This window comes from Solanum dulcamara, chromosome 4 (genome assembly GCF_947179165.1).
Source record: "Solanum dulcamara chromosome 4, daSolDulc1.2, whole genome shotgun sequence".
NCBI classification, from domain to species: Eukaryota; Viridiplantae; Streptophyta; class Magnoliopsida; order Solanales; family Solanaceae; genus Solanum; species Solanum dulcamara.
In genome coordinates, this window is record NC_077240.1 from 78,330,956 (window position 1) to 78,345,673 (window position 14,718).

Here is a 14,718-nt window from a genome sequence, read left to right on the forward strand (position 1 = left end):
CCGGAAAAATCACCTGAAAAACTCTGTTTTATTTTTTTCAATTTTTCTGATTGATATCTCAAATGGGTGATCAAATTTGCACAAGAAAAGTGATTGTAGAAGTCTGCAATGCCAAAAATCTAATGCCTAAAGATGGCCAAGGCACTGCTAGCGCCTTTGCCATCGTCGATTTTGATGGCCAACGACGTCGTACAAAGACCAAGTTCCGAGATCTCAACCCTCAATGGGATGAGCGTCTCGAGTTTTTGGTCCACGACGTCGATTCAATGGCTTCTGAAACACTTGAACTAAATATTTATAATGATAAGAAGATCGGCAAAAGGAGTAATTTCCTCGGAAAAGTTAAGATTTCCGGCAGTACTTTCGTCGGAGTTGGGTTGGAAAGTCTGGTTTATTATCCGTTGGAGAAACGGAGTGTTTTTTCGCAGATTAAAGGTGAGATTGGCCTTAAGATTTGGTATGTAGATGAACAAGCTCCTCCGCCGCCGCCTCCCCCGACGGAGGAGAAAAAGGAGGAAGTTGCAACAGAGGCGGCGCCGGAGGTGAAAGAGGGTACTACTCCGCCGCCGGAGGTGAAAGAAGAGAAACCCCCTACTCCGTCTGATGAAAAGAAAGAGGAGACGGAGAAGAAGGAGGAAGAGGAGAAAAAACCCGATGAATCAGCTGAAAAGAAGGAAGAAAACCCGCCGGAGAATCAGAAAAAAGATGGCGAAACAGCACCACCGCAACCACCACCACCACTGCAACCGGAAGTAATGGAGCATCCTCCGATAGCTCAACACAAACCCCCAAACAAAAACCCACTACTAGCAAATGAAAACACCAGTGAGCTCAAAGTCCTTCATCAGAATCTCTCCACCGGTGTGGATCGTCGAACAGGGGCATTTGATCTCGTTGATCAAATGCCCTTCCTTTATGTTCGACTAGTGAAGGCGAAACGGGTTCATCACGAGCCCGATTCGTCTGCTTATGCAAAGCTGGTAATCGGAACTCACACTATAAAAACCAAATCACTCGCAGATTACAGAGAATGGGACCAAGTTTTCGCGTTCGACAAAGATGGATTGAACTCAACTTCGTTAGAAGTCTCTGTTTGGGTCGAAAAGAAAGGTGCTGATGATAAAACCGCCGAGAATTGCATCGGAACAGTGTCGTTTGATTTGCAGGAAGTTCCGAAAAGAGTACCGCCGGACAGTCCATTAGCTCCACAATGGTACAGTTTAGAAGGTGTCACCAGCGATCAGAATCAGACCTCACCAGGAAATGACGTCATGCTGGCGGTGTGGGTCGGGACTCAGGCGGACGAAGCATTTAACGAGGCATGGCAGTCGGACTCCGGTGGTCTGATACCGGAAACCCGAGCCAAAGTTTACCTTTCTCCGAAGCTGTGGTATTTAAGGCTAACGGTTATCCAAACCCAAGACTTGCAGCTAGGTTCGGGTGGTACCGAGCCTAAGGTTCGGAGTCCTGACCTCTACGTGAAAGCTCAGCTGGGCGCGCAGTTATTCAAGACGAGCCGAACAACCGTAGGGTCGTCTAGCTCGGCGTCCAATCCTACGTGGAATGAAGACCTTGTATTCGTGGCCGCCGAGCCGTTCGAGCCTTTTCTAGTGATCACAGTGGAAGATGTTACTAATGGTCAAGTGGTGGGGTATGCTAAGGTGCAGGTGACGTCTATCGATAAGCGTACCGACGACAAATCAGAGCCGAGATCAAGGTGGTTCAATTTGATTGGGGATGAGAAAAAGCCATATGCCGGTAGAATACATGTGCGAACTTGTTTGGAGGGTGGTTATCACGTGCTTGATGAAGCAGCACATTTAACAAGTGATGTAAGAGCCACGGCAAAACAATTGTCCAAACCACCTATTGGATTGCTTGAAGTTGGTATTAGAGGGGCCAACAATCTCCTCCCTGTGAAAACGAAAGATGGTACACGTGGCACCACCGATGCCTACGTGGTGGCAAAGTACGGGCCCAAGTGGATCCGGACGCGAGCCATCCTTGATCGTTTCAATCCGAGGTGGAACGAGCAGTATACATGGGATGTGTACGATCCTTGCACCGTGTTGACGATTGGGGTGTTTGATAACGGGAGGTACAAGCACGACGATGCCCTCAAGAAGGATGTACGACTCGGGAAGCTAAGGGTACGACTCTCTACGCTCGACACGAATAAGGTGTACATGGGTACTTATTCACTTATGGTCTTGCTCCCTAGTGGTGCAAAGAAAATGGGTGACATTGAGATTGCTTTAAGATTTACTTGTTCATCATGGTTGAGTTTGATACAGGCTTATACTAATCCTATGTTGCCAAGAATGCATTATGTGCGCCCATTTGGACCAGCCCAACAGGACATATTAAGGCACACAGCTATGAGGATTGTGACAGCAAGATTGGCTAGATCAGAACCAGCATTAGGCCAAGAAGTGGTTCAATGTATGTTGGATTCAGACACACACATATGGAGTATGCGACGTAGCAAGGCGAATTGGTTCAGGGTGGTAGGGTGCTTGTCTAGAGCAGCCACGTTAGCTCGTTGGCTCGATGGAATTAGGACATGGGTGCACCCACCAACAACAATCTTGGTACATATACTATTGATAGCCATTGTGTTATGTCCACACCTAGTGTTACCTACAATATGTATGTATGCATTCTTGATCATTTCCCTTAGGTTCCGGTATCGCCAATGTGTTGCAATCACGATGGATCCTCGATTGTCCTATGTAGATGCAATAGGCCCCGATGAGCTCGATGAGGAGTTCGATGGGTTTCCAAGCTCGAGGCCTATGGAACATGTTCGTGTCCGGTATGACAGGTTGAGGGCACTAGCAGGGAGGGCACAAACACTACTAGGTGATGTAGCAGCACAAGGGGAAAGACTAGAAGCACTGTTCAATTGGAGGGATCCTAGAGCTACTGGTATATTTGTGGTGGTGTGCTTATTTGCTTCACTGGTCTTTTATGTGGTTCCATTTAAGGCATTTGTGTTAGGGTCAGGACTGTACTACTTGCGCCACCCTCGGTTCCGCAACGACATGCCATCGGTCCCCGTCAACTTTTTCCGGCGACTGCCACCACTTTCCGATCAAATACTTTAAGATTATTGAGTGGTCTTTTTTGTTTTTTAAATTTTTAGCTTTTAGACTGGTTTTCATGGTTGCTCTGTTTACTTTGTGTAAAACATGGCAATTGGCATAACTATTTTATTTTATTCATTGTTTTGTTTTCTCAACAATGTATATTTTGACCGTTGGTGTATTGGGGAAAAAAATATATATGAATACTTTAAATTTGGGTTGATATGGGAGTGTTAAAAAGTGGACCATAAATTGGATTTAAATGTAGTGACCGTTAAGATGAGTCAAGATATATAACTTGCAGCTGAAAACAAGGAATAATCTTTTCTGGTAATTGACAAAGGTATACACTTGTCATACACTAGCATTTAAACATAGATTTGGTTGAAACTCGGGAAAAAAAATGAAATTTAGAAATTGAAGTTTAATAATGAAATTTAGAAGTTGAAGTTGGAAAATGGTGTTTAGAAGTTGAGGGTTGTAGTTACACATGGATTTCGAACAACAACAATATACCAGCGTAATCTCATTAGATGGGGTTTAGAAAGGGTAGGGTATACTCACAGAGGTAGAGAAATTTTCAAAAACTCAAATAACTCATAATAAATCAATGTTAAAAATAGCATATAGATGATGTAAAGCAAACATAACAAATAATAACGAAATCATCTCATAGGATAAAAAAAAAACAATAACAACACATCAAAGTAATGCGGTAACAAAAACTTGGAAAAAAATAATTGAAGTTTTGTGGGCTTAGAAAAATTGGTCAAAACAATTTTTTCTTGAAAATTTAATCTTAAAAAACGAACCAAAAATCAATCCTATGTATATGGAAGAAAAAAAAATGAAAAAGAGGAAAACATTCTATGGATAAATGGGGCCAATGCCACCAAGTTCTACATAGCAAATGGTACTCTTGAAATAGAGCATCAAACATTAAAAATTCTCTTCTATAAATAAATATCAATCTTTAATGTGTAACAACAACATACTCAATAAATCCAATAGGTGGGGTCTGAGCAAGGCAGAGTGTATGCAGACCTTATCCGACTTTATGAAGATAGAGACGACAACCAAATTATTTTACTTCATGCAATGCACATCAAGCATAGAAGTATTATGATTTTGCATAAATATGCTAATGTAGACAAAGGTTGCAACTGAACTGCATTGAAGCAAGAAGCATACACTCTGAAGGTCATCCGAACCAGTACTTTCACTACTGGGTTACCCCGATAGAGAGTAATCAAGCAAGATCCCTATGGAGCGCAGTTAAAAGTCGTAACAGGCAGATTTCAATTTTCTGCAGTTGCTTCTTGATCTCCAGGAAAGGCTGAGAAGAAACATCTTGCTCCTGTGACTGTCGCTGATGCTTTGTCTTCTGCGAAAAAGAGAAAGAAGAAAGCTTCTTCTATTGCTGCCAAAGGCCCCGTCTTTACATCAATCTTTATTGCAGAGTCGTAGTTCTTTCTTCGTGTCTACTTTGAGGGAGGATTTGTTAGGGAATTTCCTTACTTCAAATCAGAAGTTGTATAAACCAAGAATGAGTGACTCCTTGTATAACTGGAGATGAAAGCCTTTCCAGCTGAGGTGGGCTGAGAATAGGCTAACTCTGAGCGTTTAAGAACCAAATCCTTGCAAAAACTTTCCCTGCATTGGAAAATGAGAAGCAAGTTCAGATTAAACTTTAATCATATGCATTGCAAATATATGTGGTTTGCCATTCCAGAATGCAAATGTCAAATAAGGAGTTTAATTTAAAGAGAATAGTTTACTATCCCTTTTACCAACTTCAAGCAAATTACTTGACCAAAATGCAACAATTGTTTTCCATACCACATGGTCATGCAATAAAAAGTAGACTCAGATTATACCAGTGGATCATGGTTCGAAACTCAGTTAATAATGGACCTGTCCCTCTACCTCTATCAACTTAAAAACCAAGCTTTTGTTTGTGGAAGGATTGGAGACCGTGACATGCACTTAACCCACACATCGCGCATGAAATAAATGAATTTATCCAGGTGAGAGGAGCCAGGGCTCTGACAGCATGCCTGTTAAAGAATGAGCCAGCGACTCATAGGCAGTGGCTTGGTTAAGGGAACCCATCAGTTGTGTTAAGATAAGCTGTACATGAATTGGAAGTAGCCATCTTACCACTAAGCCAATGACCTGGGGGCAATCATGTATTTTATCATGGTGTCGAATATTAAATTTTAATGGAACGATAGATCAGGCCCGGCTGGCTATTAACACTATCAGGCCATGGAGTACAATAGAAATTTGTTGTCTTGTCACATTCATTTTCCGTCAAATCTATACAAGTTGTTCTTGAATAAATAGAAAGACTTTACTTTAAGGATCACTTGAGGAATGTATGTTGCCAATTCCAGATACCAAGAGACATTTGATGCTAAGTTACAAAGCTTTCAATTTATTCTTTATGACCGCAGACATTAGACATTAGAGAACCAACATCATGTTGTGCAAGGAAATACCCACTCAAAAATCCCAGAACTCCTTAAACTGATAGCTAAGGACGGTTGCATCTTGATTCCACCGTTCTCCAGTAATCTTGACTAAAGCATAATCCTTCCCTAGAGTAGCAGCGACTTCATCACCATTGACAACTTAATCATAGCCTGAATTTAAAACCGCTGTACGTTGAATATATAGGAAGCAGTCGACGAAACCTTCTTCATTGTCAAGAAATGGACCTTAGGCCTAACTCAATTTCCAAAATTTAGCTCACATTGCCCAAGATCATAAAAGGAGACAACCCATTACCTCCAGTAACGTGGGACACCTAACAATAATCATCTCTAAACCATCTAGATAGCACTCAGTTATATTCCTCAAAACGAATTTCTTATCAAGGCAACTTTTGCTTGAAAAAAACAAGAGGTATTTTGTATGCCAACGCGTCGATTGTTGTGCCATATCAACATTTTTCAAAAGCATTAATTATGTCCGAAACTGCAATAGCATCAGGAGTGTAAAACTGTCAAGTCTTTGGTAAACTTTAAAAAGCCGGAGGATAGCTCTTGATCTTGAAAAGCACCATAAACAAAGCACCTCAGTCATGTAATGCAGCAGCAGTCTACACCATTCTGATTGTGCAATATAGATGGAGACTATAGTAGGATCCTCTCATACTATATAGATGGAGTACACCATTCTGACCTTGAGAATGCTTGCATAACAGGACCGTTTCATAAACTATCAAGTGTGAGTGAAGAAGAATTCAGCTACAAGTTCACAAAAAGACACTTATCAAGTCAGAGCATCAGACTGCTTACTCTATCAAAATTAGGTTTGGTGATCTGTGACAGCCGGCTTCTTTTCCAGTGGTCTTGTTTCTCAGACAAGAACTTTTTTGTTTCCAATAGAAACCAAGGAGCAATTACTAGTTTAAACATCTGACATTCATCATTGTAACTTCACTGAGCATGCAACTTATTTTCAATTAAAAACTTCAAGGAACCATAACAACTCTGAGAAAGTGAATGGTGTTACCTAGCAGCATCAAGTAAATAGCTGGCGATATGCTTTCTTCTGTTGGAGGGAGTGACCCAAATGGCTCTAATGCCACATAAAGCAGATACAGCTTCCTTCTCACACAACACTACTCCACTGTCGCTTTCATCAGACTCTTCACAGCTTTTGGTTGATTGATTTCTTCTTACCATTTCCCTCTGGAAACTCACTCCCCCAAATTGGAGCGTGGTTGAAGTCTGTTTTGCTTCCTTCTCAGGTGAAACATTACACCTGCTGCCTTCTGGTCTTGAGAGAATCTTATATGCCCTCTTAATGGGCTCTGCTACCAGACATCCAGATATTCTTTGAGAAGATACAAACAGATACACCTGTTAACAGGAGATATGTTTCAGTGTTTCATTCACAGAGCTAGTAAAACTCAGCCTGTCACATAACCACCACACAGAATTTTTCACTAAAATTAGTCAGCAAAATGAGAACATACATTCAATGACATAGGACGATTAAGAAGCTCATTGAACTCAAGTTAAAATATAAAATAAAGCAGAGAATAGGAAACCGGAAATTTGAAATTCGATATTAATTGGTGAACAGCTTTGAACAATGAAGTTTACTTTCTATGACTGTAAGTTTCTAAGAATTGCAAGAGTAGGAAACCTTGCATAGCTGATGATATATCCACCCATCTCCAAGTTCCATCTCCATCATCTTCACAACTTCCTTTACCTGCCAACAATGCACTCTCTCTTAAGTCTATGAACCATGTTTAACATGATTAACTAGAGAAATGCCAATCAAGGAAGTAAAAATACAGTTTTTCATGCATAAACAAATAGTATCTGTAAACCTTGTTTCTCTGAGGAGTAGGGTCATCTTCCAGTACCAAGATAATTCGTCCAATTTCAAGTGAAGGAATTCGAAGAATTCTTTCATTCCGCCAACCCTGGACATTTTGTCAAAGCCCGGTGGGATAAAACTTTAATCTTTTCATAATATTTTTTATCAAGCACAATAGAATATTTTGAAATACCAAATTTTGTTGTTGAATTACCTTAAATGGAATACCATGCGTATAATTCTTGTGAAATGTCTTATGAAATTTTTCATCCTCTTCATCACCTTTGGCATATTTGAATCCACAGACAGTACAAGTATGCAATAAAAAATCAGACTGACCAAGTTCCAAATAGAATTGGGCGTACTTTCTCTTCTTATTCAGAATTTTCCCAGACTTTCCCACCTCCAAGCTTGGCACCTCCAAGTTTATTTCCTTGGATGCTTCACCAGTTGATGCACCATTCATTTGCCTGCAAAATCAGCTTAGCATAAGCAAAGAACTTGAAGATGACATACGAAAGGTCATCACTGTTAAGTAGTAACCACTCTGAGATATAATTTCTTTTCAAACACATGGCTAAAGCCACAATTTAGCAGAAAACCAATTTGTTTGACAAAATGACTTGAGAAAGACCGAGTAACGATCAAACTTGTATACTCAAAAGCATTTAGATTAGTTTAATGGTGTGATTTTAAGAAACTGTCATGAATCATTTCTCCTTATCTGCCTTAAGAGTCTGTTTCGTCAAAATAGCCATCTCATCCTTTAGTCTTATAGAAGAGAGCAAATGCTAGTATCAACCAAATAAACAAATTAATTGCAAGTTGATGACAGACATGATGAATGAGTATGTGTTAGCTCACTTACCTATCAATTGATCACCTTCTTAATTGGCAAAAGACTCATGAACTACATACCCCAAGACAAAAAACACTAGGCGATTTCTTCCCATTTGTCTAAATCTTGGTGGACATAGTTACTAGGTAACTGTGCTGGTGGAAGGTGTGGGTAGCCCATGGAATTAGTCGAGGTGCATGCAGTGTGCAAACTGGCAGAGATACCACATTTAGAAGGAAAAAAAAGACTAGTAAACACAGTTATTAGCTTTTGAAGCCACCCCTCTAAAATTAAGAACACATAAAAGTTGAAATTCTAGCTCCACCACTGAATTGAACTGAGTACTTCAAAACGGAGCTTAGATATAGAAGTAAAAAACATCAAATTTTCAACAAACATTACTACTTTTTGAACCCACTTTTCTAAAAGTGTAATGAGACTAGTGGAAAATCATGAAAATTTAACCTATCAAGTTAAAATTCTAAATCCGGCTCTTGCTACCAACCAAACACTTTTCTTGGCAGAAATTCCAAGATTCAAAGGGCATCTATAATACAGAGGAAAGGGGGTTGTTTCTTAAATCATCACTTAATTAATAGTTATTATATAATAAAGTCACGTTCTTTATTGAAGAAAATTGGAATCGAAAAGAACTGACATAATAACTATTAGTCAAGTTAACGTCCAAGAAATTGGAAAAGAAAAACAATTCAATGAAGGAAAATAGAAAAAGAAGTAATTTTACAACATACCCATTTGAATTTTGACGTCTTCTCTCGTATGTAACCAAAATTTCTGGTTGTACCTTCTTATAATCAAACTCATCACTGCAAAAATCAGATGAATCTACATTCTTGTGCGTAATCGATGATGAAGAAGAAAATGGCTTAAAGAAACTGTTAATCTTCGATTGCATAGCTTCAATTTCTGTGCTTCCTTCAATTTCTTCAATTTTCCCCTAGCCTTTTTTCGCCTTTCAGCCATTTTTCTAAAAGAATTCCCGCCTTTGTACTCCTAATTATTATACTTGGATGCCCAAATGTTTGAGAAATAGCATTTCACTCCCTCAATAAATTAATCAAATATATTCTATTCTATTTTTATTCACATGTAAGTAAAGGCAAGTGTTCGGATTGTATATGAAAATTTCGATTTGAATTTTTTGTTTTTGAATTGAAGATATTATAATTTAAATTCAATTTAACTAAACTAGGATTGAATTGGAGCGTTTAGGTTCTGTTTTGATTTTTGAATTTTTAAGATATGTCATGACAATTAACGACTTCAACTCATCTAATAGTTTGCTTCTTAAGATATATAATTTTTTATAGTTAACAAGGATTAAGATCATCCTTTCACTCATGTAGTGTATTAAACTTTACTTATGGGTGGTGCGAGAGTGATTCGTGAGAAAGAAGAAAATCCTATGTTATATTCAATTTAGTAGAAAATTTTATATTTGATTTAATCTTGTAATAAGTAGTGATGAATATAAGATATGAAAAATTCGAAATCGTTGTACTAAATTTGATATTCAATCCGAAATTTATAAATTTTAAAAATAAATTTTGAAATCTAAAAATTCAAACTAAATATAAATAAAAGTCCGGTTTCGAGTTGGTTCAGAATAAGAGTGGACATGATATGGTATGTACCTAATTACTTTACCATATCAAAAAACTTGATACAGTAATTTTGATATAAACTTGAATTGCTGACCCAATCCAAAATTCCTTTATTTATTTATCATTTTTTATTATCATGATATTTGGTATAATATATGGTATAATTTTTTTTATATTCTATATTTAGAAATAACATACCGAAGTATATAGTTACATAAATAACATCTATATATATTATTATTAAAATAGTAACAAATATGAAATCTAGTATTAGTATAAACTAAATGTTTAGAAATTGAAACTTTGACTACTTTATTTTGATTGAAAAATATTTTAAATGTAATTGAAAAATGAGTTGTTTATACTTTTTTTTTGAATATATATTTCTACATGTGTAATGTGTTATTATGATCAATTGAAACCTTTTTTTGAATTATCGAAGTTATAATACTCTATTATATGAGTATATATTAATCGAAATTGAAAAAACTATGATTACTGATTTACCATACAATAAAATATCGAAATCAAACTTCAAATACCGAACCATACCAATTGGTATGGTCATAGTATAATAGTTTTAAAATTCTAGCGAAATTACCATATCAAAGTTTCAAATACCGTATCATATCATACCATGCTCACCCCTAGTCCATAGTATAGCCATTCTTACATACCACACAACAAATGAATACATAAAGATGTGTGCCTACTTATTCAGTTTATTATGGTGTCGTTTGGCCTTAAATAATTTTTGGAAAAAACTTGAAAACTAGTATTTGGCCATATAATTTGTAATTAATTGGCAAATATATTTGGCAAACATCCCAAGTTTCCAAGCTCTAGAAAAAACTAGAACTTGAAAAGCTGAGAAGTTTTAAAAATTACTTCAAACTTTTATATTTATAAAAACACTCATCATTTATTAATTCAAACTACTCCCTCCGTCCCATATTAGTTGTCATGTATACAAAAAATAGTTGTCATTTTAAACAATCAAGAGAAAATTAATTATCATTTTTCAACTTTGCCCTTAACATTAATTATTCTAGAATTAAGAGGCACGTAAATAGATAAAAAATTAAAAATTAATAAGGGTATATTAGTCAAACAACGATCCAAATTAATATTTTATTAAGAGTTGTGCAAAGCGTTATCATTACAACTAAAAAGAAACGGAGGGAGAAATATTTATCTACCAACATACTCTATTAATGTGGTCAACCAACACCACTAAATAACACCTTTATCTACCTCTTCCAGAAAAGAGTAGTTTGAGTGACAAGATTGAGAAAAAATGAATAATTTGTTTTTAATGCAATTAATGTATTGTTGTTGCACATATTGCTATTTTATTGTTGTTGATTGCTATCAATTATGTTATAAGATTTTTTTTAACAAAACACGTCTATTATAAAATGATAATACAAATTTATGAGTATCTTTAATGATTTTTAGAATTTATGATTACAAAATAATATTTTTGGACTCCCCCACCCCCACCTCCGACCCCCCCGACCCCCACCTCCATCCCACCTACACCCAGGCCACCACCTCCCCAAGCGGCCACCGGCGAAGACTATTTCCGGCCAGATCTCTCTCCCCTCTGTTCTCTCTCTTCATCTCTTCTTTCCTTCTTCTTTGTGTTTTTTTTTCTTTTCTTTTTTCCTCTTTGACTGCGATCGAAAATCCCCCACCAGTAGATTTTCGGGCAGTTTTTGCACAGGTATTTCGATAGTTTCTGGCGGTGAACAGTATTTCCAACGAGTGAACAGTGTTTCCGGCGAGTGAACAGTGTTTTCGGCGAGGGAACAATGTCTTCGGCACATGAACAGTGTTTCCGGTGCATGAACAGTGTTTCCGGCGCATGAACAGTATTTCGAGGTGAACAGTATTTTCAGCGCGTGAACAATATTTCCGGCGTGAACCAGGTTCTTTTCAGCTGGAGTTGGTACCTCCGGTTTCCAAATATTCTTTGTTCATACGCTTGTCGTTACATTTTGCTGACTTTAGACCATTGAATACTTTAGTAGTTCATACGCGTTTTCGTGGCTTTGGATAGTGATGATAGATTAGGGTCATGTTCTCATTCAGGATCAGGGACGAGGGTAAGGAGGGGTAAATGGGTTAAAGGAGAGTCTAGACTAAGAGTAGGTTCTTGGAACATTGGGACATTAACGGGAAAGTCAATAAAGCTAGTTAAGATTCTTAAGAAAAGGAAGATTAATATAGCTTGTGTCCAAGAGACCAAATGGGTAGGTACTAAAGCTAAGGAGGTAGACGGGTATAAGCTTTGGTTCTTTGGTAGATCAAAGTATAGGAATGGGGTAGGCATTTTAGTAGACAGTGATCTAAGGGATCAGGTGGTGGAGGTTAGGAGAATCACTGATAGGATGATGTCGATTAAGGTGGTCGTTGAAGGGACCACTTTGAACATTATTAATGCTTATGCGCCGCAAGCGGGCTTAGCAGAGGAGGAGAAGAGGCGTTTTTGGGAGGATTTGGATGAGTTAGTGGGAAGCATACCGCCTACTGAGAAGCTTTTCGTGGGAGGGGACTTCAATGGGCACATCGGGTCTATTTCGGGAGGGTATGACGATGTGCATGGAGGCTTTGGCTTCGGGGACAGAAATGGAGGAGGAGTTTCACTTTTGGAGTTCGCAAGAGCTTTTGGGTTGGTGATAGCTAATTCGAATTTCCCAAAAAAGGAGGACCACTTGGTAACCTTCAGTAGTTCGGTGGCTAAGACTCAGATAGACTTTTTACTCCTTAGGAAGGATGATAAAGGTCTGTGCAAAGACTGCAAGGTCATTCTGATAGACAACCTTACAACCCGACATAAGCTCTTGGTAATGGATTTAGGGATCAAGATGACGAGGAAGAAGAGGGTCGGGAATGATCGACCTAGGATCAGATGGGAGAGTCTGACCATGGCTAGTGCCCTGGAGATGGGAGAGAAATTGAAGGACATGAGGGCCTGGGATAGTAGTGGGGATGCGAACAGTATGTGGGATAGGACGACTAGTTGTATTAGGGTTGTAGCAAGGGAAGTGTTGGGAGTCTTGACAGGTAGTCATAGTCGACATCAAGGGGACTGGTGGTGGAATGGGGAAGTGCAAGGGAAGGTGGAAGCAAAGAAAATGGCGTACGCGAAGTTGATAGAAAGCACGGATGAGGTGGAGAAGTGGACGAATAAGGAACTTTATAAGATAGCGAAGAAAGAGGCGAAGTCGGCTGTTTCAACGGCAAAAACGGTAGCTTTTGAACGCCTTTATGCTGAACTAGAAGAAAAAGGTGGGGATAAGAAATTGTTCAAGCTAGCCAGGGCGCGGGAGAGAAGGGAACGCGATGTGGATCAAGTGAAGTGCATTAAGGACGAGCATGGAAAAGTATTGGTAGAAGAGACTCTCATTAAACAGAGGTGGCAGTCATACTTCCATAAACTTTTGAATGACGTAGGGGACAGAGACTTTGTGTTGGGAGATTTAGAACATACAGAGAGGCGTCGCAATTTTGGATATTGCAGGAGTATTAAGGTCGAAGAGGTTAAGGGTGTTGTTCGTAGGATGCGCTGGGGAAGAGCAACCGGACCTGACGAGATTTCTGGGGAATTTTGGAAGAGCGCTAGCTCGGTAGGTTTGGAGTGGCTGACTAGGTTATTTAATGTCATCTTTAAAATGGCAACGATGCCCGAAGAATGGAGGTCGAGCGTAATGATCCCTCTATACAAAAACAAAGGGGATATCCAGAGTTGCAACAACTATAGAGGTATCAAGTTACTAAGCCACACTATGAAAGTGTGGGAAAGAGTGGTGGAGATGAGGGTGAGGAGAGGCGTGTCTATTTCAGAGAACCAGTTCGGATTTATGTCGGGACTCTCAACTACAGAAGCCATCCATCTTATGAGGAGACTGGTGGAGCAATATAGGGAAAGGAAGAGGGACTTGCATATGATATTCATCGACTTAGAAAAGGCCTACGATAAAGTTCCAAGAGAGATACTATGGAAATGTTTGGAGGCTAAAGATATACCTGTGGCATACATTAGGGTGATCAAGGACATGTATGAGAGAGCCAAAACCAGGGTAAGGACAGTAGGAGGGGACTCAAAGAATTTCCCAGTTGGGATGGGGTTGCATCAAGGATCAGCTCTTAGTTCATTTTTATTTGCCTTGGTGATGGATGCATTGACGCGACAAATTCAAGGTGAGGTGCCATGGTGTATGCTTTTCGCGGATGACATAGTCCTGATTGATGAGACTCGTAGTGGAGTTAATGCTAAGCTGGAGGATTGGAGACATACCTTGGAGTATAAAGGGGTTAAGCTGAGTAGGACCAAGACAGAGTACTTAGAGTGCAAGTTCAGTGAGACACCTTAGGAGGTTGGCGTGGAAGTTAAGCTTGGTGCCCAAGCCATTCAAAAGAGAAGTAGTTTCAAGTATCTTGGGTCTATCATGCAAGGCATCGGGGAGATTGACGATGATGTCACACATCGTATTGAGGCAGGGTGGATGAAATGGAGGCTCGCTTCCGGAGTGCTATGCGACAAGAAGGTGCCACCACAACTTAAGGACAAGTTCTACAAAGTGGTGGTTAGACCGGCTATGTTGTATGGGGCAGAGTGTTGACCAGTTAAGATCTGTCACATTCAAAAGATGAAAGTTGCCGAGATGAGAATGTTGCGACAGGATTAGGTTAGAAAAATATGTTTATGTATTATGACTAACAAAAATAAGGTATAAATTATAATTGCTTTCAATTTTGTTATTCAGAAGAGATTTAATGAAATTAACAAATCGTAAGTTATTTCTTTGTAGACTCGTTACAACGT

General features: G+C 38.9%; 2 protein-coding genes across 2 annotated transcripts; one reads left to right on the forward strand and one right to left on the reverse strand.

Annotated features, from left to right (window-relative positions):
* Positions 1 to 3,309, forward strand: LOC129887712 (FT-interacting protein 7). The gene has a single exon (XM_055962911.1). The coding sequence runs from the start codon at positions 63 to 65 to the stop codon at positions 3,105 to 3,107; it is 3,045 nt and encodes a 1,014-aa protein (XP_055818886.1). The 5' UTR covers positions 1 to 62; the 3' UTR covers positions 3,108 to 3,309.
* An 806-nt stretch (positions 3,310 to 4,115) lies between these two features.
* Positions 4,116 to 9,235, reverse strand: LOC129887713 (protein CHROMOSOME TRANSMISSION FIDELITY 7-like). Its single transcript, XM_055962912.1, has 6 exons — positions 9,015 to 9,235; positions 7,639 to 7,894; positions 7,435 to 7,530; positions 7,245 to 7,313; positions 6,606 to 6,955; positions 4,116 to 4,739 (listed from the first exon to the last, which is right to left on the reverse strand). The coding sequence occupies exons 1-6, from the start codon at positions 9,176 to 9,178 to the stop codon at positions 4,601 to 4,603; spliced, it is 1,074 nt and encodes a 357-aa protein (XP_055818887.1). The 5' UTR covers positions 9,179 to 9,235; the 3' UTR covers positions 4,116 to 4,600.
* Positions 9,236 to 14,718: the final 5,483 nt, after the last annotated feature.

Bases quoted from the DNA above. Each gene is read 5' to 3' on its own strand.
- LOC129887712 (XM_055962911.1), top strand. From the start codon at position 63: ATGGGTGATCAAATTTGCACAAGAAAAGTGATTGTAGAAGTCTGCAAT.
- LOC129887713 (XM_055962912.1), bottom strand. From the start codon at position 9,178: ATGCAATCGAAGATTAACAGTTTCTTTAAGCCATTTTCTTCTTCATCA. The intron at 7,531-7,638 runs GTAATTCAACAA...CAAAATGTCCAG, and splicing joins CGCATGGTATTCCATTTAAG to GGTTGGCGGAATGAAAGAAT. The intron at 6,956-7,244 runs GTTTCCTACTCT...TCCTGTTAACAG, and splicing joins TATATCATCAGCTATGCAAG to GTGTATCTGTTTGTATCTTC.